We start from the raw sequence: 23538 nt of genomic DNA on the forward strand, positions 1-23538 counted from the left end.
TGGGCTCAGTAGTGGCAGGGGTCCTGCCTGGTGGGAGTGGGAGAGCTGTCCCCAGGCCTGGGATCCTCCTCCGACAACCCCCCCCACCCCCACTCCTGCCAGAAGCCCTGCTGGCCCTGCCGGCCAGAGCCCCAGGGAGGCTCAGCCACAGGAAAGGAGGTGGGCACAGAGCCGGAGCGGGCCCTTCAGTCCCACGGTGTCTCCCTGGCGGGCCTGGCTCGGTGCCTGGACATCCTAGCTCCGGGGCCAGCAATGTCCTCTCTGAAGGACACTTAAAATGTGACCCTTCCTGGAGGACTTTGAAAAAGCTGGACTCCCAGGTGGGGAGAGGCCGGGGCCACCCCTGTAGGGACCCCCCACCCTCCCAGGCTGGAGGGGTGCTCCCTGCAGGGGTAGGGGGGGCTTGTCCTGAAGCCACTATTTTAGGCTTCAGGCAGTGCCTGGGGCAGGGCGGGGGGCGGGGGGGCCCGCAGGAGCCCCCGACCACAGGCAGGGGGATGGGAGGGGCTTGACCCATCTGACCTCTGGAGCCTGGGGGAGGGGCTGAGCTCTCCCCAGGGCCCATCTCCACCCTGTCCCCTCACATCAGGGACATTACCTGTTTCGATGTCATCTATGGACCCCAATCCATTGGAAATTCCCTGTGGAGAGGCAGGACAGGGCGGGTCAGACAGACAAGGGCCGGGAAGGCCGTGGTGGCTGGGGCCTCCCTGAGCGACTGCTGCTGATGGTTATCGAGGGGCTGCGGGGCTGGGAACAGATGCAGAGCAGGGGCAGACAAGCCCCAATCTGCCCCTCGCCAGGGAGCCCTCGGAGGAAGGGAGGTGACCCCTGAGCCCCATTTGCTCAGCCGCCGTGGCACAGGGTCCACACCTTGGGAGGTATTTTACTGGGCCCTCCACACACGTGCCAGGCGTGGATAGTGTGCAGCTCAAAGACAAAGGGGCCAGCCCTGAATCACCATGTCACCCCCTGCCCCACGCCGCTGATCACAGCCCTAGGCCGACTCAGCCCAGGTGAGACCCACTACCACCTGCAGACCTGTTAGAGGGAAAGCCGGACCCGAGCCCGCCCTGCGGCCCGTCCAAGTCCCTCACCCTCTCTGGACCCGTCTCCTTATCTGAAAAGTGAGGCTGACAGTCACCCAGCTCCTCCGACTGTTAAAAGGATGAAATCGTTTGATGCTTGGACAGAGCTCAGAACAGTGCCTGACACACAGGAAGTGCTGTGTGTGTCTGTTAAATGCCGTTTAACACCGGATTTTAAGTCCAAACCATCAGCAGGTTGGCCTGGGTGAACTGGTGTCCTCGGTCACCAGCCCCCACGCGTGCGTCCAGCTCCCACTGTGCTGCAGGTTTCCCCACAGGCCTCTAGGCCTTCACTCCAGCTGCTCCCCTGGCCTTGAGAGCCGCGCCCTCCTCCCCACCTGCCTGAATCCTGCCACCCTGGCTCTGGGAAGTCCTCTCCAGCCAAGGCGGCCTCGGGCTCTGACTGTTCCTAGAACTCACAGCCCTCCTTGCCTCTTGCTCCCCATGCTGCCCAGAGGCTGCTCTGGCACAGACGCTGTGTCTGCTGGGCTGCGCCATCCTGCCTGGATCACTCCCTGCCTCCCCATCACTGCTGGCAGGAGAGAAGAGGAGCCCTGCAGAGTCCTCTCCAGGCTCCCTGGCTGTTCTTCACATACACCTGCCTCAGGGCCTTTGCACACACTCTGCCACCCCCGCCACCCCCAGTCTGGCATTGTCTTTTTTTTTTCTAGGGCTGCACCTGTAGCATATGGAGGTTCCCAGGCTAGGGGTTGAAACAGCTAAAGCCGCCAGCCTACACCACAGCCACAGCAAAGCCAGATCCAAGCCACAGCTGCAACCTACACCACAGCTCATGGCAACACCGGATCTTTAACCCACCGAGCAAGGCTAGGCATCAAACCCATCTCCTCCTGGATACTAGTTGGATTCATTACCACTGAGCCACATGGGAACTCCTGTCTGGCATTGTCTTAGCCGCACGCCCTACCCCCGCCTACTCTTCAGCCTTTGGGTCTCATCTTACAGGTTGCTGATGCTCAGTCTAAACCAGGCCTCCCAGGCCCCATGGTCCACGGCTCCCCACACTCTGCCTTTACGGCTCCCTCAGAAACGGTCAGGTTAGTGTCCATCTGCCCTGGATGTGAGCCTTTTGAGGGCAGGGTCCATGTTTGTTTCATTCAGCACATACGTACCCAGACCCCGGCTCAGTGTCCCGCACATCCCAGATGTACCCAGACAAGTCACCTAACTTCTCTGTGCCTTGTTTTCTCTTTGGCACTAGGGGGTAAATAGGACCGCCCCCCAGGCGCTGTGATCCTACTTGGATTACGCATTCATTCACTCACAGCTACCGTCTGAATGTTTGTCTCCCCCAAATTCAGATGCTGAAGTCTTAACCATGAAGATTATGGTATCATGGAGTTCCTATTGTGGCTCAGTGGTTAGCGAACCTGTCTAGCATCCATGAGGACGCAGGTTTGATCCCTGGCCTCGCTCAGCAGGTTAAGGATCCAGTGTTGCTGTGAGCTGTGGTGTGGGTCGCAGACGCGGCTTAGATTGTGTGTTGCTGTGGCTCTGGTGTAGGTCGGCAGCTACAGCTCCGATTCAACCCCTAGCCTGGGAACCTCCATATGCTGTGGGTGCAGCCCTAAAGAGACTAAAAAGACAAAAAAAAAAAAAAAAAAAAAAAAAAAAAAGATTGTAGTATTAGGAGGTGTGGCCTTGGGAAGTGATTAGCCCAAGCTGTTAGTCAACCCTCTTCCCCAGGCAGGTGCCTGGCCTCAGCAGTGGGGATAAGGATAGACTGAGCCCAGCCCTTCAGTGTGATGCCTCTGGCCCCGCTGATCGAGGTCATTTAGATCCCAGAGAATGAATCCAAACCTCTCATGATGGATGAACCAAGATAGGTTGGTCCTGGGACAGGGGGCAGGGAGGAGGGTTTGGGAGGGAGGCTCAGGGTCCGGGTCCCCTCCTACCTGATCTGCCACACCCGCCGCAGTGCCGTTACTGAGCAGAGAAAAGGTTTCCAATTCCTGCCAGACATTGGAGAGAGAGGCAGAAAGAGATGACGATGCTGCAAAGATGCTCACAGTCCCACCATCCAGGGCCGCAGAGGAGCCCCCCTCCCCTCCCCGGGCAAGTGGGATCTGCGGTGCCCTCCGTGGCGCCTGGCCTCAGGCCTGCAGGGAGTCAGCTGCCCTATCTCTCGGGGTCAGGTTCGGGGGGTTGCTTCCTGCAGCCATGACTGGGGCAGGGGACTTCCAGGTACACGCTCCTGGAGTGTGCCAGACACTGTGCCAGGCACTGGCCCAAACACTCTCTCATTTTGATGGTCCCTTGAACCCTCCGAGGCGGGCACAACCGTCTCCGCATCCCAGATGCGGAAAAGAAGGGGAAGGAAGAGAAGGCCCGATTTGCTCAAGGTCACAGCGGAGTCTAGAGCACGCCCTTTCCCGTGAGCGGCTCCATGGCCCACAGTAGCAGCCAACTGCATATCCGTGGATCTGAACGAGCCAAGCAGACACCAACATTTCACCTATGCGCCGCACGGGGTTATTTGAGAACATGAGGCTGAATGACACCCGTGTCACCTGAGGCCATCTCCAAGGTGTTGAAGTTGGCGAGGGCCGGGGAACGGAGCAGGCTTTAACAGCTGGTGCCTAAGGTGAGCTGCAAGCATTGGCTGTTCTTTCCTTTCCCAAAATGTTCTGGAAGTCGTTCCAGGGCTTTCAGCCAACAGACAGGGAAGATCACCTGCCATCAGTGCCGTCTGTCCTGGCCTGGCCCCGGCCACCTCATGCACTTCTCCCAAAGGCGCCTGGTCCCCCTTGCCGGGTCTCCCTATCCCTACCCCGGCCCCAGCACCCAGAGCCCACCTACCTGGGGCCTCTTATATGCCTTCCGAACTCGCAGCCCGAGCTTCTGAGCCAGCTCCTGGCCAAGCTGAGTGACACTCTCATCCTGGGAAGGCAAGACACAGGGGAGAGGGGGGCAGACTGCTCTGCCTCACGAAGCCGTGCTCGCGACCCCTGTGCAGCCCTGCAAGGGGGTCCCTGTTACCCCACCACCCAGCTAGTGTACCCAGGCACCCACGCTTGTTTTTCCTTTTATTGTGGGGAGTAGAAAGGAATAATCTTTGGTTTTAATTGCAATATTATCTTTTCTTTCTTTTCTGGTTGCACCCATGGCATGCGGAAGTTCTAGGTCCAGGGATGCAACCTGCGCCACAGCAGTGACCCAAGCCACAGCAGTGACAACGCTGGCTCCTTAACCTGCTGAGCCACAGTAGCAAGTGACAGCATCACTGCAAAGGCTGAAATGTTGCATCAGCCCACCTCACCCTAGACAGAGCACGGCTGACAAGGCTGCTGTTTTCCAACAGGGCTCATCTAGGAATTTACACGCATGCAGATTAGTTTCTCTTTGCGGGGATCACATTATACCGTTTGTTTGTTTATAACTTGCTTCCTTCTAGAACGAGGCTGGCCCACGGCTGGTGCTCAGTAACAGCGCCCCGCTTTCCTTCCTCCCTCCAGGTCTGTACCACTGTCTGTGTACCCGTGTGCCAGGCACCAGCTAGGGGCTGGGACACGACAGTCACAGGGCAGATGGGGCCCGGGCTTCACGGACGCTGCACCAGCAGGGAGACCAATCAAGAAACAGAATCGGTGACTGCAGGCCGGGCTGCAACAGGGCAACAGGGGTGCTGAGACAGCCCGTGTTCTTGTCCACCTCTCCACCTCACTGATGACTCCTGGAGCCCAGGGTCTGAGTCACCTCTGGTCACCGTGCTGGGCCCACAAAGACTGGAAAACAGGGGAATTTGACTCAAAGGCAGAAGTCCTTGTCTGGGTACTTTCCTCAGGGGAGTTACCAGCCCTCACTGGGCCTGTACAGGGGGCTGAAAGCCATCTCGCCCTCCCATGAGTGGTGGCCATGAGTCCTGAATGGGGACCTGCTGTGGATGCTGAGGATGTGGTACAGGTCAGAGACCACTGTCACGAGACAGGCTCTTAATTGTCAAGTGACCTGAATTGGAGAAGCAAGACTAAGAAACACAAAGTATAATATCAGTGAATGTTCCGAACACTTACTGGGTCCAGCCATTGTGCCACCTGCCCTGTATGATTTTCTGATTCCATCCTCAGCACAGCCCTATCATGCCTGGTATGTTGTCACCCTGGCTTTACAGTGCTGCCAATCAGGACGCAGAGGGGCTAAACCGTGCGTCCAAGGTCGCAGAGCTAGCAGGTGGCAGATGTAAGATTAGAACCCAAACCCAGGCCAGTACTTTGGCACTGGCATCCTGGGTCACTGTGGATACAGCCTCCTCTCTGCAAAGCCCACCCAAATCCTTGCTTCTTCCAGCCGCACTCAAGCCCTGCCTCCTCCAGGGAGCCCTCCAGGATCCTGACCTCCTGAGCTCTCTCAGCCCTTCCTGGGCAGCATTTACCCCTCTCCAAGCCCTTTTACACCCATCATTTCAGAGAAAAAGTAGGAAGGGCACTTTTTTTTTTTTTTGTCTTTTTAGGGCCACACCAGCAGCACATGGAGGTTCCCAGGTTAGGGGTCCAAGCGGAGCTGTAGCTGCCAGCCTACACCAGAGCCACAGCAACGTGGGATCCAAGCCACATCTGTGACCTACACTACAGCTCATGGCAACACCGGATCCTTAACCCACTGAGCAAGGCCAGGGATTGAACCCTCATCTTCATGGATATTAGTCAGGTTCGTTAACCGCTGAGCCACAAAGGGAACTCCAGGAAGGGCACTTTAAAGATGTGGAACTGATGCACAGAGAGGGGAGGTGCTTTGTCCACGATGGTGCCAGGGGGCTCAGTGGTGGAGTCAGGCCTGGGCCCCAGGGCTGGTTCCATTTGTCTCCTAGTAGACTGCGGGTCCCTGACAGGCACCGATCTGGGCACTCTGTGGGCACTTGGTAAACATTTGTTAAGCTGATGAACAAACAGGGAGGGGACACGTGCCCAGCCGTGCAAGGGCTGGGACAAGCAAGACCCTCCACTGGTTATTTCCCATTGCCTCTTCCCCACCTCGTGGCAGCCTGCACATCAGGATCCCACACATATGGCACCCCGTTTGGCCTTCCCACGTTCTCTTAGAGTGTGGAGATTAACACCACCTGGGTTCAAGTCTTAGCTCTGCCACCACCCCTGGCTAGGATTTGGGGTTAGGTGCCTTTCTCTATGCCTCTGTCTCCTCATCTTTATTTTTTGATTTAAAAAAAAAACTTTTTGGCCATGCCTGTGGCATGTGGGAGTTCCTAGGCCAGGGATCAAACCCTTGCCACAGCAGCAACCTGGGCCACAGCAGTGACAATGCCAGGTCCTTAACACACTGAGCCACCAGGGAACTCCTGTCTCCTTATCTTCAAAATGGGGATAATAACAGTATCTACCTCAAAGGATTGTCACAAGGGTTAAATAAGTTATTACAGGAGTTACCGTCATGGCTCAGGGGTTAATGAACCCCACTAGCATCCACAAGGATATGCATTCGATCCCTGGCCTCGCTCAGTGGGTTAAGGATCTGGCGTTGCCATGAGCTGTGGTGCAGGTCACAGACACGGCTCGGATCCCGCGTTGCTGTGGCCGTGGTGTAGGCCAGCGGCTATAGCTCCGATGGGACCCGAAGCCTGAGAACCTCCATAGGCCGCGGGTACGGCCCTAAAAAGACAAAAAGAACAAAAAATTTTTAAAAAATAAGTCACAGCGCAAATGTACTTTGAGCAATGCATGGTGTTCACACCAGCACCTGCAGCTGTTTCAGAGACGGAAAGTAAGGCTCAGGGAGGGGTGGTGCTTGGCCCAAGCGAGGGCCGGGGCAGAGGGCTGGGGGCCTGGACGCCGCCGGCGTGGCCGTGGGGACGCACTCACGTGGGGCAGGGCCAGGGAGCAGCGGCTGCTGCACGCGTAGGCCTCCTTGTGGCGTCCCAGCTCGGTGAGGGCCCGCGCCTTGCGGAACAGCGCCCGGATGTTCTCGCCGTCCAGGCCCAGCGCCTTCTCGCTGTCCTCCAGCGCTTTCTCGTACAGGCCCTGCCAGGGAGGAGCGGGGGCGCCAGTCAGCACGTGGTCCCCCCGCCGCCCCCGCCCCAGGCCTCCTGCCCCCAGCTGGACTGAGGACCAGCCTCCCTTCCCCCGCAGAGGAGGATGCTGGAGGCCTGGAGGCAGGGAGGGAGCGCAAAAGCTCCAGGAAGCAGCTCCGGTGTTCGGACTCAGTCAAGAGCATCTGTGTGTCCAGCGGAAGGGGTGGCCAATGGGCACTGACAGGACATGGCGGGGAGGGGGCTTCCAATTCGACCGTGAGGAGCCCGGAGAGTAACACAGGCACCTCCAGAGGAAGTGAAATCACGAAGGCAGAACACAGTGTGGAGGGACCCGTTTGTCCAGAACGGTCCAGTCTGGACGGAGAGGTGTCACTGCCTCCTCTGCAGAGCCTCCCACAGGATCTGGGGAATGACTGAGTCAGTGAGTGGGGACAGGGACGAGGAGGAGCCTGGAGCTTCACAGAGAAGAGAGGAGAGCAGAAGGGAACCAGGAGGGAGGCGCAGGAGCGCCCGAGGTTTGCAGAAAGAGGCAGCGGGCCATGAGGGAGGCGGCTCCCTGCCCTGACTGCCCACAGACTCCCGCCAGCGCCCAGGCCCCCCTGAGATTCTGACTTCATTCCCCTGGGGTATGGGGCACCAGCGTCATTTCTAAAAATATTTTATTCTGTATCAGTCCTTTAAAAGCTGTCCAGATGAGTCTGCTGGGCACTGGGGTTGAGAGCCGGGGAGCAGAAGGCGAGAGACTGGGGAGTTCCTGTTGTGGTGCAGCAGAAATGAATCCGACTGGGAATGATGAGGTTGCAGGTTCGATCCCTGGCCTCGCTCAGTGGGTTAAGGATCGGCGTTGCCATGAGGTGTGGTGTGGGTGGCAGACGTGGCTCAGATCTGGTGTGGCTGTGGCTGTGGTACAGGCTGACTGCAAGAGCTCAGATTCAACCCCTAGCCTGGGAGCTTCCATATGCCGTGGGTGTGGCCCTAAAAAGCAAAAAAAATAAGGGGAGAGTCTGCCGGGAGGAGGTGTGGGCCTGGCTGGAGGGGCGTGGGGGGGGCAGTGGAGGGAGGGCCCCGGCTCACCATGGTGAAGTAGCAGGCGGCCCTGTTGACATGCAGCTTGCACAGCAGCTCCCGGGGCAGGGCCACCTGGTCGGATGCGGCGTAGTCGGCCACGTTCAGCCCCTCCATGTACTGCACCAGGGCCTGCTTGTAGTCCTTCTCCCGGAACAGGTCGTTGCCCTCAGCAAACAGGTTCTGCACCAGCTTGAGCAGAAAGGCCTGCCGGGAGCGGGGTGCAGGGAAGCTCAGGGGCCTTCAACAGCCAGCCCCGCCCCCACGGCCACCCTGCCCTTCACCTGCCCCAGCCCCGCCCCTGACGCTCACCTCATATTCTTCTTGCTTTAGGGGTAGTGTCGACCTACGGGAAAAGGAGAAGGATACAGGTCTGCTGGGCCCAGGGTCCCCAGGCTCACGGAGGCCCAGGAGCCAGAGCCACAGGTGAGAGACCAGGCCCGGAACGGGCTCCTCCAGCTCAAACCCCAGATGACGCCTTGTGGACTGGGGTGAGGGGACAGCAGCTTTCTTCTCCCTAAATCAGCACCATGCTGGCCAGCCCTTGGCTGCAGGCAGAGGGCTGGAGGAAGGTCTTGCATTTGCCCCAGGACCCAGCAGCCGGGCTTTCCCAGGTGCAGATGCTGAGAAAAGCAGACCAGCTCCAGCTCCAGCCGGCTGTCCTCTGCCCCAGTCCCCTGGGGATGACCACGTCCCCAAACAAACCTGCAAGTACAGGCCCACCAGCGGCACCCCCAGCCCACCTCGGGGCCCCTTAGCTTGGGAGTCTCTGCCTTCCTCCTAGCCCTGCATGCAACACACACCCCCCAGCTGAGACCGGTACTCAGAACCGAACCTCTCACGCCAGACCTAACAAATAGATGGGGCTTGGGCACCCTTCTGCCTCTGGCCAAAAAATGCCAGCTCAGCACAAAGGGTCAGCGCAGGAGCACTGGGGTATGTCTGTGAGGCCACGTGGCAGAGCTGGAAGGGAAGCTGGCATTTGTCTCCTGGTCTCTCATGCTACAGAGGGGGACATGGACACTCAGAGACGTGCTGTGACCTAGGTCACACAGCAGGTCGGAGCCAGGGCGGAGTGCGTGGCTGGGGCTCTTTCTGTTGCCCAGAGCCACCGTGAACACCTGGGCAAAAAAGAGCAGCCGAAGCTAGTGACAAGTAGTGAGAGAGGAGACACCGGAGGTCCCCTGTGTTGGGGAGGGTGTATCCCTGATTGTGACAGCGGGGCCTGCCACCCACTTTCTCACTTGCCTCTGCACCGTCAGAGACCAGGACCCGTCCCTCCTTCTGCAGCCCAGCCCCCACTGCTCTCCTCCCAACTGGTCTTCCACCTCGAGCCTCGCCCTTCCAGCATCACCTTCATCTTCATCAGGTCACGCCCTGTCCTCAGGGTCACCTCATCCTGGTGTTTAAGGCACAAACCAGCCCCCCACCTGTCCAGATCACTTTCTGGATCCTACGATGCTCTGTGCCCAGAGGTCCCTAATAAATGTTTGCTAAGCACACGACACGAAGTCTGTATGGGAGGAAACGGTCATTTTAAAAGGAGCAGGTCCCACCGTGGATCCTGCAAAGCAGCCCCTTAGGAGACCTGCACATGAGCTCCCAGGAGGCCGTCCTGTCGCTAAACTTTTGAGAAGGGGAAGGAGGACACAGAGCTAACATGTACCCCAAGCACAATGACCCTGGGGGGGGGAAAGTGGCATTACCTCCATTTCACAGGCACTGAGACCACCGGGAAGCAGGGACAACCGGATGTGGATCTAGGGCTCAGAGGTCCAGCTCCACAGAAATCAGTGACTTTTTTTTTTTTTTTTTAATGCTTTTTAGGGCCACACCCAAAGCACATGGAAGTTCCCAGGCTAGGGGTCGAATCAGAGCTACAGCTGATAGCCTACGCTACAGCCACAGCAACACGCAATCCCAGTGCATCACAGCTGCATCACAGCTGCATCACAGCTGCATCACAGCTCATGGCAACACCGGATCCTTAACCCACTGGGAGAGGCCAGGGATCAAACCTGCATCCTAATGGATGCTAGTCAGATTCGTTTCCACTGAGCCAACACAGGAACTCCAGAAATCAGTGACTTAAAGACAGAATTCTTATGAAAGAGAGCAGCTTGCCTTGTTGACCAAACTAAAACTAGGGCACTTCCCCCAAATGGAAGACAAGCCCCCAGGGAAGGGGTGGGTCACAGCTCCTGGAGCCAGGAAAAGTGACCACATTGAAAGTTGGGGAAGGAGAGTGTGTTGTGTGAACATACACCAGAGCAGATTGTGTGTGTGTGTGCGCGCGCGTGCGCGCGTGTGTGTGAAAAAGGACCCAGCTTGTGTGAAAAGGCAGGTCTGTGTGAGAGAACAAAACCGGGCCGCGTGTGAGGGAGTGCAGATGCAACTCGCAGTTTTGTGGGGAGTTGTGTTTAAGAAAAAGAATACAGCACTAGAAACAAAGAATTCCTGGGAATCCATTCAGGGCTTCGAAAGGACCCAAAGCGAGGGGCTGGGAGCTTACGGTTCATTAGCATCATGATAAACTTGCCTCGGAGGATCCATTTAAGAGAGAGAAAAGAGCTAGTAAAAATATTTCGTGTGTAAAGAAAAGGATGAAAGAACATGGCATATGGGTGGAGGGGGCAAATAATAGAAAAAAATGTAGGCTTTAGAGTCAGAGAGACTCAAATTCCATCACTTAATAGCTGTGTGACTGTAAACAAATTCCTTTTTCTTTCTTTCTTTCCTTCCTTCTTTCTTTCTTTCTTCCTTCCTTCCCTCCTTCCTCTCTTTCTTCCTTTCTTTCTTGTCTTTTTAGGCCCACACTCCTATTGCATAAGGATGTTCCCAGGCTAGGGGTCAAATCAGAGCTATGGCTGCCAGACACAGACACAGCCACAGCCACAGCCACCCCGGATCCAAGCCATGTGTGCAACCTACACCACAGCTGATGGCAACGCCGGATCCCTATCCCACTGAGTGGATCCTTAGCCCACTGAGCAAGGCCAGGGATCGAACACACATCCTCATGGATAACAGGTTCGTTACTGCTGAGCCACAACTGGAACTCTTTTTTTTTTTTTCCCCTGTCTTTTTAGGGCCATATCCTAGAGTGTGGAAGTTCCCAGGCTAGGAGTTGAATCGGAGCTGCAGCTGCTGGCCTACACCACAGCCACAGCAATGCTGGATCTTTAACCCACTGAGTGAGGCCAGGGTTTGAACCAGAGTCCTGAAGGATATCAGCCGGGTTCCTTATAGTTACCACTGAGGCCCACGGGAACTCCTGTAAACAAGTTTCTTAACCTCTCTGAGCCTCAGCTGTCTCATCTGCAAAATGGAGATAATACCACCTGCTTTACTGGGCTGTTGTGAAGATTAGAGAGATGACGGCTGGAGTTCCCCGGTAGCCTGGTAGTTAAAGGATTCAGCATTGTCACTGCTGTGGTGTGGGTTTGATCTCTAGCTGGGGAACTACCCCATGCTGCAAGTTCCGCCGAAAGAAAGATAAACAGCAGAGAAGTGATGGATGCGAGAGGCCCAGCACAGAGCCTGAGAGACGCGCTCAGTGATCAGGGGCTCTCGATTTATTGTAACATGTGCACAGACAAGCAGGAGAATTAACAGGGAGTGTAGGAGCCAACGTAGAGGGTGAGAGCAAAATGACATATGGGACAAGACCAAAGGGAAACCAGGAGCTGGGAGTCCCTGGGCGTGTGGGTTCATGGCTCAGGGTTAGCGGCACCCCTGGCTCTGCCACTCCAACCCCCTTCTAGCGTGTCCCACCTGGTCGCTCCCCAACACTCCCGGGAGCCTGGAGAGCAGGAGAGCGCATGCGCGGGGCGGGGCGGGGTGGGGAGTGGAGTTTGCCCGCCTCAGAGGACCCGCCCGGCCCGCCCCACCGCACACTCACTGAATGAACTGCAGCCCCTTCTCGATGTCCGCCTTCCGTCTCTGCCTCTCCATCAGTCTCTGGGGAGAGAACACAGTCCATCAGGCAGTCGCGAGGTGGGTCGCCGTGCGCTCCGCCTCCCCCCACTCCCGGCTCACCCCCTCTCACAGGTGCGGGGTGTCCCTGAGGGGCCACATTGACCGCCCCAACCAGCCACACAGCGCTGCCCTCCACACCCTTGACCCATGGGCTCTGGGTTTGCACGGCGCCTTGGAGGCCACCTGCCCTTTGCCACACGTGGCTTGGGCTGCAGCTGCACAGGATACCGGTGAGTTCAAGGGGCAAACCTTGTTTTACTGAGCAGCTTGGGGAGAAGAGACGCAGAAAATGCACCCTGATGCCATGATTATGGCTACAATGTAGCACCACCATGGGCCAGCCGCTCTGTATGAGGATCCCGCTGAATCTGCATGAGGGGGACAGAAATCCGCATTTTGTCCCCTGAAACTTAGGGAGCCCTTGTCACGAGCTGGCGAGCAGCTGAGGCAGGGTTTGAACCCAGGCCACGTTCCTTTCATGCCCCCAGCCGCTGCTCCGTGCAGCCCAGGCACACACCCAGAGCTGGCCTCCTCTGTACGAGGCGGGGGTGACCCAAGCTCTCATCATCCTCACACCCACGCCCCATGCCAGGCTTCCAGCCGATAGGCTCCTGTGCCTCTGAAATTCCTTCAGCCTAGGCGGTGCTGCTCCCTCCACCCTGTGAATGGAGTCTATCCATCCCTCAAAGCCAGCTCCGCCATGGAGTTGCCCTGCTCCTTTCTTTTCTTCTTCTTCTTCTTTTTTTTTTTTTTGTCTTTTTAGGGCCACACCCATGGCATTTGGAGGTTCCCAGGCTAGGGGTCAAATTGGAGCTGCCGCTGCAGGTCTACGCCACAGCCACAGCCACACCAGATCCGAGCCACATCTGTGACCTACACCACAGCTCACGGCAACACCAGATCCTTAACCCACTGAGTGAGGCCGGGGATCAAACCTGTGTCCTCATGGATACTAGTCAGATTTGTTTCCACTGAGCCACAACTCGAATTCCGCCCTGATCCTTTCAACAGGACCATCACACACTCATTCATCCTATGTCCTGGGAGCCTGGGGTCAGACCCCATCCTTGCCCTGGAAGAGACGCTCTTCTTGGGAAAGAACACCCCGCGTGGCCCAGCACTGGCAGGGGAGCTGGCGGAGGGGAAAGGGCCCACAGGCCTGGACAACGAGCAGGACAGGGCCCAGCCACGTCTGCCACGCCTGCCACACCTGGCCTGCCACTTTGACCGGGGGTCTCCATCCAGGCCCTCCCTCCCTACCCCCTGGGGTGTTGCCTCATCAGACAGGGGACCACCCTCCTCACTGCCCCCACCTCCTCAAGGCCATCACGGGGGTCCTTCAAACCCCAGACCCTGTCCTCCGGGGCCCAGAGCTTCTGTCCACCTTCACTGGTCCCCACGCTAGCCTATGCCTTGTAGGTGCACCTATTGCCCTCCTGGGACCGTTCAGCCCGCAGTCCTCTCAGAAAACCTCCACAGTCAGAGACGAGGCTCCAAGTCAGTTTCTCAGCCCTGAGGTCCGAGCAGACTTAACTGGAACAAGAGCTGCTGGTACTGGGTCCCAGTGGTAGTTCCTAATAAGTCTGAGTCCCACGCCAGGGAATAAACCTTCTCGGCCCCTGGCGGTATAAAGAAGGCACCTCACCCGCCGGGCATGCGTCCACGTCTCTGACCACAAAATCTTGAAGCAGCAGCGTGGCCGTGCACATGGGCTCTGGAGAGAGGTTCAGATACCCTCTGAGCAGCAGCTTCCTGCTGCAGAAAATGGAGATTACAAACAGCCCCCAGCCACAGCATTACTACAGAGAAGGCACTCATATCAGCCTGGCACGTAGTAAACACTTAGGTGGCTATTAGATCAGAATTCCTATGCTAGGAGTTCCCACCGTGGCTCAGTGGTTAATGAATCCGACTAGGAACCATGAGGTTATGGGTCTGACCCCTGGCCTTGCTCAGTGGGTTAAGGATCCGGTGTTACCGTGAGCTGTGGTGTAGGTCACAGACGCGGCTCGGATCTGGCGTTGCTGTGGCTCTGGCAAAGGCTGGCAGCTACAGCTCTGATTAGACCCCTAGCCTGGGAACCTCCATATGCCATGGGTGCGGCCCTAGAAAATACAAAAAGACCAAAAAAAAAAAAAAAAAAGAATTCCTGTGCTAGACATTCAAGTCAATATTTTCTATATGCCCATGATATGCAAATGAGAAGGCCAGGCGCCTTCCCTACCCAGGCCTTACACCCTAGTCAGAGACATGCAGAGATACCCCAGTAGCTCCACCCTAATCCAGACTTTTGTGGTAAACAGGCTGGGATGAGACACAAAGAAAATGGAAGTTTCTCAAAGGGGGAGCCAATGTTTGAATTGGGCTTTGGCGGTTGAGTAGGAGTTGGCTCCTTGGTGTCAGGGAGGGGAGATCTTCTGGCAGGATGCATGAGATGGTTTAATGAAACCAGTGTCATCTCCTTCATTTTATCTGATCCCAATGGATGACCCTGAAGGCTGGACTGTGCCCGGGACCCACATTTGGGAGATGGGGAGAGTGAGGCTCAGAGGGTTCACAAGGCCTACAACTACTGCCTGCAGGTTGGGAATGACACTGCTGCTCTTCCCCCTCAAAAGCTCTATAGGAGTTCCCGTTGTGGTTCAGCGGTTAACGAACCCGACTAGCATCCATGAGGATGCGGGTTCAATCCCTGGCCTCACTCAGTGGGTTAAGGATCCGGTGTTGCTGTGAGCTGTGGTGTAGGCCAGCGGCTACAGCTCCGATTGGACCCCTAACCTGGGAACCTCCATAGGCTGCGGATGCGGCCCTAATAATACAAAAAGCAAAGCAAAGAAAAAAGGCACCATAGAGGCGGCAACCTGCCCAGGCCCCTAAGCCTGTGCTTGGTGGCTGCGGCTGCTTGTGTCCTGGAGAAGGCAGATGTATCCATGGAGTGATTTGGAGGAAGGCTCCTGTGCAAAATACCTTTCTCCTAGGATCTATACATCGACCACTATAGATTCCTTTCATCAAGCATAAAGGTCCCAGGCCAGGGCCGGCAAATAGATTTCATCCCATTAGCAACACGGCCAGGCTAGTAGGGGCTGCCCAAGGGGGCGGCGCCCTCGTGGTGCTTGAAGGAAGTGCCACCATGTGCAAGGCTGGCCGTGAACAGGGGTGCCCAGTGGAGGCGTGTATGCCTTGGGCCTTCAGATACCCCTTTCCCCATGAGAGTAAATTATTGCTAAAACTCATATTTGTATCAAGTGATACCAAGTGGGAAGCCCAGGTCTTACTGGGGCCCAGGAATGCAGAAGGAGGGAAACACTGGCCTTCTCCTTTAGGAAGATTTTCCGATTCCTCCCATCACGAGTGAATTAGTCTCCTCTACACCAAGGGCAAGGACAGACCTCAAAAGGAAGGATTTAATTCAATCCAACCAACATTTATGACCTTCCTCCTTAGCCGGAGCTCTGGTGCTGGAAGTGGGGGTGGGGGAGGTACAGAATGCATCAAGTCACTCGGGCCCAACCCTGACCTCCAAGAACCCCTGGCCCAGTGGGAGGGAAAGACAGGTGAGCCAGCAGCTGCAGTGCAGGCCAGCCGTGGGTGCACTGGCTCTGTGGGCAGAGGTCAGAGAAGGATCTGCAGGAGATGGTCCTTGGGCTGGGTGTGAAGGAGAATGACAAGTTTCTGGGGTAGCTTGGGAGAGGACCCCCCGCAGCATGCACACTAGGCCTGGCTGGGATGTCCCAGTTCCCTGGAGGACCCCCCCATCTGCACAGCCGTGATGATGGGGAAGCCCAGCGACATCCCACGGGGTTGTAAACAGGTCAGCACTCAGCCCTTGCCAGGGACTCGGAGAAAGCTGGGGGGTCGCGGGCAGCAAAGGAAGAAAACCCACATTTCCTGGACGCCTGTCCTACAGCAGGTAATGCGCTTACCTGCTCCCAGTTAAAGGGCCCTCTGCCCACAACTCCAGTGGTCCCTGGGAGGATGGGCATGGCACAGACCACCCCAAGAGCCTCATGGTCTAGGCTCTACATCTGGCCTTGCCCGACCTTGGACGTCACGGAAGGCAGGCTACTAAGCACCTGCTAAGTGCCAGACCCCCAGATGCAGGGGCTGGTAAAATATAAAGCACACCACCCAGAAGGAACAAACCCACAGAGGCCACCAGAACAGTGGCCCTGGGGAGGTGGGGGAACCACACATACTTTCTCCACTCACTCATTAAACAGGAGTGGCCACTTCCACTGTGCCAAGTCCTGCTCTGGTGCAAGGGACATGGCTGCAACTAAAAACCCCTGCCCTCAGAGGGCTCACAGTCTAGTGGGGAAACCAGCCTGCAGGGTCCAGTTACAGTACAAGGAAATGGGAGCGTCAATAGAGCCATTCATCCTGCCGCTGCCAGCCATGCCGCAGTGAGCACAAGGAGCCTTCCATGTCCCAGGCCTGTTGAGGATCTACCAGTTAACATAGGCAACAAGGGTGTTCCTGCTGTGGCGTAGCAAGCTAAGACTATGACTGCAGCAACTTGAGTAGCTGCAGAGGTGAGGGTTCAATCCCTGGCCCAGTTCAGTGGGTTAAAGGATCTGGTGTTGCTAAAGCTGCAGTACATGTGACAGCTGCAGCTTGGATTTTTCTTCTCCTTCTTCGTTTTTTGTCTTTTCTAGGGCCACACCCGCGGCATATGGAGGTTCCCAGACTAGGGGTCTAATCAGAGCTGTAGCTGCCGGCCTACGACGCCACAGCCACAGCAATGCCAGATCCGAGCCATGTCTGCAACCTACACCACAGCTCACACAACGCCAGATCCTTAACCCACTGAGTGAGGCCAGGGATCGAACCCACAACCTCATGGTTCCTAGTCGGATTTGTTAATCACTGAGACACAATGGGAACGCCTCTTCTTTTTTTTTTACTGGCCACACCTGTGGCACTTGGAAGTTTCTGGTGCAAGGGGTTGAATCAGAGCTGTAGCTGCAGGCGTATGCCACAGCCACAGCAACAGCAGATCTGAGCTGCATCTGCAATCTATACCACAGCTCACAGCAACACCAGATCCTTAATCTGCTGATCAAGGCCAGGGATGGAACCGGCATCCCCATGGATACTAGTCAGATTCTTAACCCACTGAGCCACAATAGGAACTCCTGCAGCGCAGATTCAATCCCTGGCCTGGGAACTTCCATACACCGCAAGTGCAGCCATAAAAAAAAAAAAAAAAAAAAAAAAAGTGACAAAGTAGCCCTTCTTCTAGAGCATAGGTTCTAGTGGAGGAGGGATACAACAAATATAAAATGTAACAATGAAGGAGAAAATGAGGAAAGAGAGTGACAGGGTGCTTTAATTACATAGGGGACTCTGGGAAGGCCTCTGACACTTGAACAGAGCTCTAAATGCCAGAAGGGAACAAGCCATGTAAACGTTTGGGGAAAAACATTTAGGCAGAAGAAACAGTGAGTGCAAAGGTCCTGAGGTAGAGACTAACTGGTATATCTGAGAAAGAGCCAGGAGGCCAGCGTGGGAGCCAGTGGGGAGCACGGTGAGTGGGAAGGTCAGAGACATTAGCAATGACCGTACATGAGGTCTCAGAAGTGGGACAAGGACTGTGGCTTCCACCCTAAGTGCGATGAGAAATAGCAGGAGGGCAGCTGAATGACTGGCTCTGCCCTACATGAAAACATCTTGTCATTAAATAAATGAGATTTATTTAAATTTCACCCCATCAGGCAGGAAAACAGTGCTACTAAGAGGTTAGGAAAGTCATCCAAGGCCACATAGTGATCCTGGAACCTGGGTCAAAGGGCCTGGGGAGAAGGGCCTGAGACAGGCTCATTAACAACATGCCAGAGTTTCCTGGTGGCCCAGTGGTTAGGATTCAGTGCTTTCACCGCTGTGGCCCAGGTTCAGTCTCGGATCTGGGAACTGAGATCCCACACCAAGCTGGTGCACGCTGCAGCCAAAAAAAAAACAAAAACAGAAAAACCCCTGAAATAACGTGCTAGGCGAGCAAAGACTCCCCCCCACTCCTTAAGCTCCTTCCTCTGGGAAGAACACTTTTATAGGTGGTTGTTATGAGTTGAATAACCCGCCCAAATTAATATGTTGACGCCCTAACCCCCAGTTCGCCTGTACTTAGAGACGGGGCCTGAAGGAAGTAATTCAGGTTCAATGTGATCACGAGGGTAGGGCTCTGACCCAGTATTCTGCCCTGGCAGCCTGGCTAGACTAGCAGAGCTTCTGGCACCGAGAAGGGGGGTACTGCTATAATATGGAAAGTGGCTTTGGAGCTGGATGATGAGTAGAGGCTAATGGAGTTTTGAGGTACATGCTAGAAACACCCTAGGTTGCCATAAAAGACCATTGGTAAAAATATGGACACTAAAGATCTCAGATGAAAATAAAGGACGGGTTTTGGGAAACTGGAGGAAAAGGTGATCCTTATTATAAAATGGCAAAGAAGTTGGCTAAATTGTGTTTCGTGTTTGTCGGTAGGGGGACCTCACAAATGATGAAGTGGGCTATTTAGCAAAGGAACTTTCTAAGCCAAGTATGGAAGCTGCAGCATATGGGTCCCCCTTACCGCTGACTGTAAAATGTGAGAGAAGAGAGATGAGGAAGGAATCACTTAACAAGAGGAACCAGAACGTGAAGAATTAGAAAATTCTCAGCTTATGCCTAAGCCAAAAAATGAGAATGTTCTGAAGAGAACACCAAGGGTGTGGCTGAACAACTGTTGGGTAAGATTACTGTGGATCTAATCGGCCATCAGCAGAGGTCAGCAGTAGAGATGGGGAGTTCCCGTCGTGGCTCAGCAGTAATGAACCTGGCTAGTATCCATGAAAATGTGGGTTTGATCCCAGCCTCTCAGGGGGTTAAGGATCTGGCGTTGCTGTGAGCCGTGGGGTAGGTTGCAGATGCGGCTCCAATCTGGCGTTGCTGTGGCTGTGGTGTAGGCTGGCAGCTGTAGCTCCGATTTGACCCCTAGCCTGGGAACTTCCATATGCAGTGGGTGCAGCCCTAAAAAGAAAGAAGAGAAATAGAGATGGGATTATACGAGCAGAAACAATGCCAGTTTGAATTAAGGGGGACAGAGAAAGCTGGATGACGGAATGAAGGCAGGCTACAGGACTTCTGGAATTCTACAGGGCAGGACTGTAGATCTATTTGCCTGCAAACATGCTCTGTCCTTTAAGAAAAGGGAAGCATAACCCAGCAGGTGATTCAGAGATCATCAGGGCTCCCTCCTCATTTCAATGAGCGGGGCCACCGCCTCCTTTTCAAACAGGCCCAGAGCCTTAGGGGGCAAACTGTGGGCAGAGCTGTGTGGGTGATGCTATGCCCCAGGGGGCTGGCAAGGAGGAACATCGAGCCAAAGACAATGATTCCCAAGCCTTAAAATCGAATGGAATTTGCATTTTTGGACTTGCCTGGAACCCATCACCTGTTTCTTCTTTCCAATGAATCCCTTTGGGGATGGGAACTTCTACCCTGCGTCTGTCCCACCATTGAACTTTGGAAGCTCATAACTTCTCTGGTTTCATAGGTTCATAGCTGGAGAGGATGAATCCTACTTCCAGTCTCTGACTTAAAAGAGACTTTGGATTTGAGAGTGATGCTGGAATAATTTAAGGATTTGGGGGCTATTGGGATGGAATAAATGCATTGTGCATGTGATGAGAACATGAATTGGGGGAGGTGCAGGGGCAGAATTTAAAGACTGAATGTTTGTGTGCCCCCCCCCCAGATCATATGTTGGAAGTTCTGACCCCCCAAAGTAACTGGAAATATGGCCTCTAAGGAAGCAGCTAAGGATAAATGGGGTCATAAGGGTAGGGCCTTGATCTAATAGGATTAGTGTCTTTATTAGAAGAAACTGGAGAGTTCTCCCTCCCTCTCCCCGCAGGCAGGCATCACCAAGGAAAGGCCAGATGAGGCCGTGGGGAGAAGGCAGGCAGCTGTCTGCAAGCAGGAAGAGCACGCTCACTAGAAACCAGATGCACCAGCACTGCGGTCTGGGTCTTCCATGCTCCAGAACGGTGAGAAAATTAATTTCTGTTGTTTAAGCCACCCAGTCTATGATACTTTGTTACAGCAGCCAGAGCAGACCAAGACAGTGGTTAAAAGATCTTTTGTTCTCAGCCAACGAGGGTGGTGAGTTCCCCAGCTGCGGGTCAGGCACAACTCAGATGGGGCACTTGCTGGAAGAACAAGGAGCACGTGAGCCAAACAAATCTTATTTCTCCCTAAAGAAAAAAGTCCAAGGAGAAAACTGAGGCTCCCATCTCCCCAGAATCCCGCTGCCACGCTACGCAGTCCCTTTTATCCAACTTTGGGTCCTGGTTCTTATAATTTAGGAATTTCAAGCTGGACCAGCCTCCAACAGGCTCTTCTCAGAAATACAGCTGAGAACTAAAGAACTAACAGGAAGAGCTCCCTTTGTGGCTCAGAAGTTAACAAACCTGACTAGGATCCATGAGGATGTGGGTTCAATCCCTGGCCTCGCTCAGTGGGTTAAGGATCCGGTGTTGCCATCAGCTGTGGTGTACGTTGAAGACGTGGCTCAGATCTGGTGTTGCTGTGGATGTGGCACTGGCCAACAGCTACAGCTCCGATTGCACCCCTAGCCTGGGAACCTCCATAGGCTGGGTGTGGCCCTAAAAAGAAAAAAAGAACTCCTGGGAAATGATCCCCTCAATGTGTCAGCACAATATGTGACCTCACTCCCAAGTGTATACCTGGGTTCAAATCCAAGATCTGTTCCCTATTAACTGTACAAGCTGCATAATTTCCTCGTGTCTCACTTCCCTTTCCTGTAGAACAGGAATACTAATATCTACTGTACAGGATGATTTGAAGGTTCAATGAGATGTCTGACACATGATAAGCATTTAATATCAACTATTTTTATTTTATAATCATTATGATTAGGTTAAAAGATGGGCAAAGAACATAAACCAGAAATTCACAGGAAACATAAACCATTAAGAAAAGACGCAAACTCACTGATAAGAGAACTACATGTTAAAACAACAAGATACCTTTCACCTATGAGGCTTAGGAGAGGAGAGAGGAGAGAGAGCCTGGCTGACCATGGTGGAAGGACAGGCACTCTCCAATGCTGCCAGTAGACTGAGTGTGGGAACTGCTAGTGTCTCTGGGACGCCACATCTACCAAAATGAGCAAGCTGCTGCCCGGGCAGCCAGCTTCCCTTCTTCCTCCCTGGCACAGCCCAACGCTGTTCCTTTCCCATGTACTCAGGTGCACCTGTGCTGGGCTAAACCAATCATAATGGTCCTTCCTTGCCAGTGATTGGCTTGGGCAAGGGCATGTGACATCATCCTGGCCAATAGAAAGAGGGGAATTCAGCCCAGAGGCTTCTGGGAAAGATCTCCTTCATACTTAAAATGGGACAGAGGAGGCACTCCTGCTATGCGGCAGTGGGTTAATTATCTGACTGCAGTGGTTCAGGTAGCTGCAGGTTTGATCCCCCACACCACCTGGCAAAGCGGGTTAAAGGATCCAGCATTGCCACAGCTGCAGTGTAGGTCACAGCTGCAGCTGAGATTTAATCCCTGGTCCACGCCTCAGGTGCAGCCATAAAAAAAAGGGCAGAAGAGGGAGTTCCCACTTGGCACAATGGGATTGGCAGCATCTCTGGAAGTGCTGGGACGCCGGGTTTAATCCCTTGCCCAGCACGGTAGGTTAAAGGATCGGCCTTGCTGCAGCTAAGGTACAGATTGCAACTGCAGCTCAGATCTGATCCCTGGCCCAGGAACTCCATGTGCCTCAGGGCAGCCAAAAAAATTGACAGAAGAAATAATCCCCTTTTCTGCTGCTGCATGCCAGAGTGTAGGAAGAAGATGGCAGAGCAGAAAGATGGACCAAAGGTGTCTGACCCAATAAATTAACTGACCCTGGCACGGCTCCACTTCATTTAGCATGTGAGATTATAATAAATTCCCATTTTTGAGGAAGGAATTCTAGATACTTGCAGCCAAAAGCCTTCCAAATGATAAAACATCCTTTCCCTTTGACAGAAATTTCTCTTCTAAGAATTCAATCTACCAAAATCCTTGTACAAGCCCTTGACTATATTTTTACAAGGTTTTCTTTTCTTTTTCTTTTTTGTCTTTTTAGGGCTGCACTTGTGGCACATGGAAGCTCCCAGGCTAGGGGTCGAATTGGAGCTGTAGCTCCGGCCACAGCCACAGCAATTCGGGATCCGAGCCACATTTACAATCTACACCACAGCTCACAGCAACGGTGGATCCTTAACCCACTGAGCGAAGCCAGGGATCAAACCTGCATCTTCATGGATACTAGTCGGGTTTGATAACCCCTGAGCCATGATGGTAACTCCAGGATTTCTTTTTTCTTTCTTTTTTTTTTTTTTTGGTCTTTTTGCCTTTTCTTGAGCGGCTCCCTCGCCATATGGAGGTTCCCAGGCTAGGGGTCTAATCGGAGCTATAGCCACCGGCCTACACCAGAGCCACAGCAACATGGGATCCAAGCCACGTCTTCGACCCATACCACAGCTCACGGCAACACTGGATCCTTAACCCACTGAGCAAGGCCAGGGATCGAACCCGCAACATCATGATTCCTAGTTGGATTTGTTAACTACTGCGCCACGAGGGGAACTCCAGGATTTTTTTTTAGAGAGTGAAAAAACTAGGAGTGACCTTAATGTCTACCAGTAAAGAATTAACTTAATCAGCTGAGCTGTGGTATTCCCATACCGTGGACTACAAGACAGCTATGAATCTATACGTATATTGCCATGGAGATGCCTCTGCACATGGTTGAGAAAGGGAAAAAAGCAGCAGATTTCAGAACAGTTTGTGTTGCACGATTACATCTGTGTGCAACGCATGCTGATACAAAGAAGGCGTTTGAGAGAATGTTCTCCACGTTAACTGGTTCTCTCTGGGGACTGCCATCCGCCAAGAGGCGATAGGACGCAGACCACGTTCCTTCCTGCTTTATATACCTCAGCGTGGTTTAGACTTTTTGGCAGAGAGCACATCTTAGCTTTGTCATCTGAAATACAAAAGGAGATGACGGACTTGAGGCCAACAGTCGGACAGGCGCCAAATGGGAACCAGCAGCCTACGTTTCAACCCAGCGCTCAGGGCCTGCCGGAATGTCCATGGATGGTTCTTCCCAAGGAAAAGACCAAACCAGTGAGCTGAGAACCATCAAGGAAACACGTGGGGTGTTTTTCCCACTTTGGAGAAGGGTTGAAAGACAACAGAACTTTAGAGACTCAGACCTTCATCAGACCAGGCAGGGCCTGTGCCAGCCTCTTCCACACCCCAACCTCTGGTCCCGCGTTTGACATACAGCAGAGCCTCAGGAAATGGCAGTTTGGATGGCGAAGAAACGGATGAATGGGCATCAACTCATCCAAC

The 23538-nt window shown here is 54.3% G+C and overlaps 1 protein-coding gene across 2 annotated transcripts in view; it reads right to left on the reverse strand.

Annotated features, from left to right (window-relative positions):
• Nucleotides 1-23538, reverse strand: part of ZC3H7B (zinc finger CCCH-type containing 7B) — a 52663-nt gene that overhangs the window by 18046 nt on the left and 11079 nt on the right. For both annotated transcript variants that reach the window (XM_021091458.2, XM_084955194.1), the window contains exons 2-8: nucleotides 12059-12117; nucleotides 8470-8503; nucleotides 8167-8364; nucleotides 6923-7081; nucleotides 3909-3989; nucleotides 3005-3061; nucleotides 599-641 (exon numbers count right to left, since the gene is read on the reverse strand). In XM_021091458.2, the coding sequence (XP_020947117.1) occupies nucleotides 599-641; nucleotides 3005-3061; nucleotides 3909-3989; nucleotides 6923-7081; nucleotides 8167-8364; nucleotides 8470-8503; nucleotides 12059-12111 (625 nt within the window). In that variant the 5' untranslated portion in view covers nucleotides 12112-12117. The remainder of the gene's footprint in view (nucleotides 1-598; nucleotides 642-3004; nucleotides 3062-3908; nucleotides 3990-6922; nucleotides 7082-8166; nucleotides 8365-8469; nucleotides 8504-12058; nucleotides 12118-23538) is intronic.

This window comes from Sus scrofa, chromosome 5, assembly GCF_054392235.1.
Source record: "Sus scrofa isolate SSC_HxYL_T2T_F1_AM1 chromosome 5, Sscrofa_HxYL_maternal_Yorkshire_Landrace_v2.0, whole genome shotgun sequence".
Lineage (NCBI taxonomy): Eukaryota > Metazoa > Chordata > Mammalia > Artiodactyla > Suidae > Sus > Sus scrofa.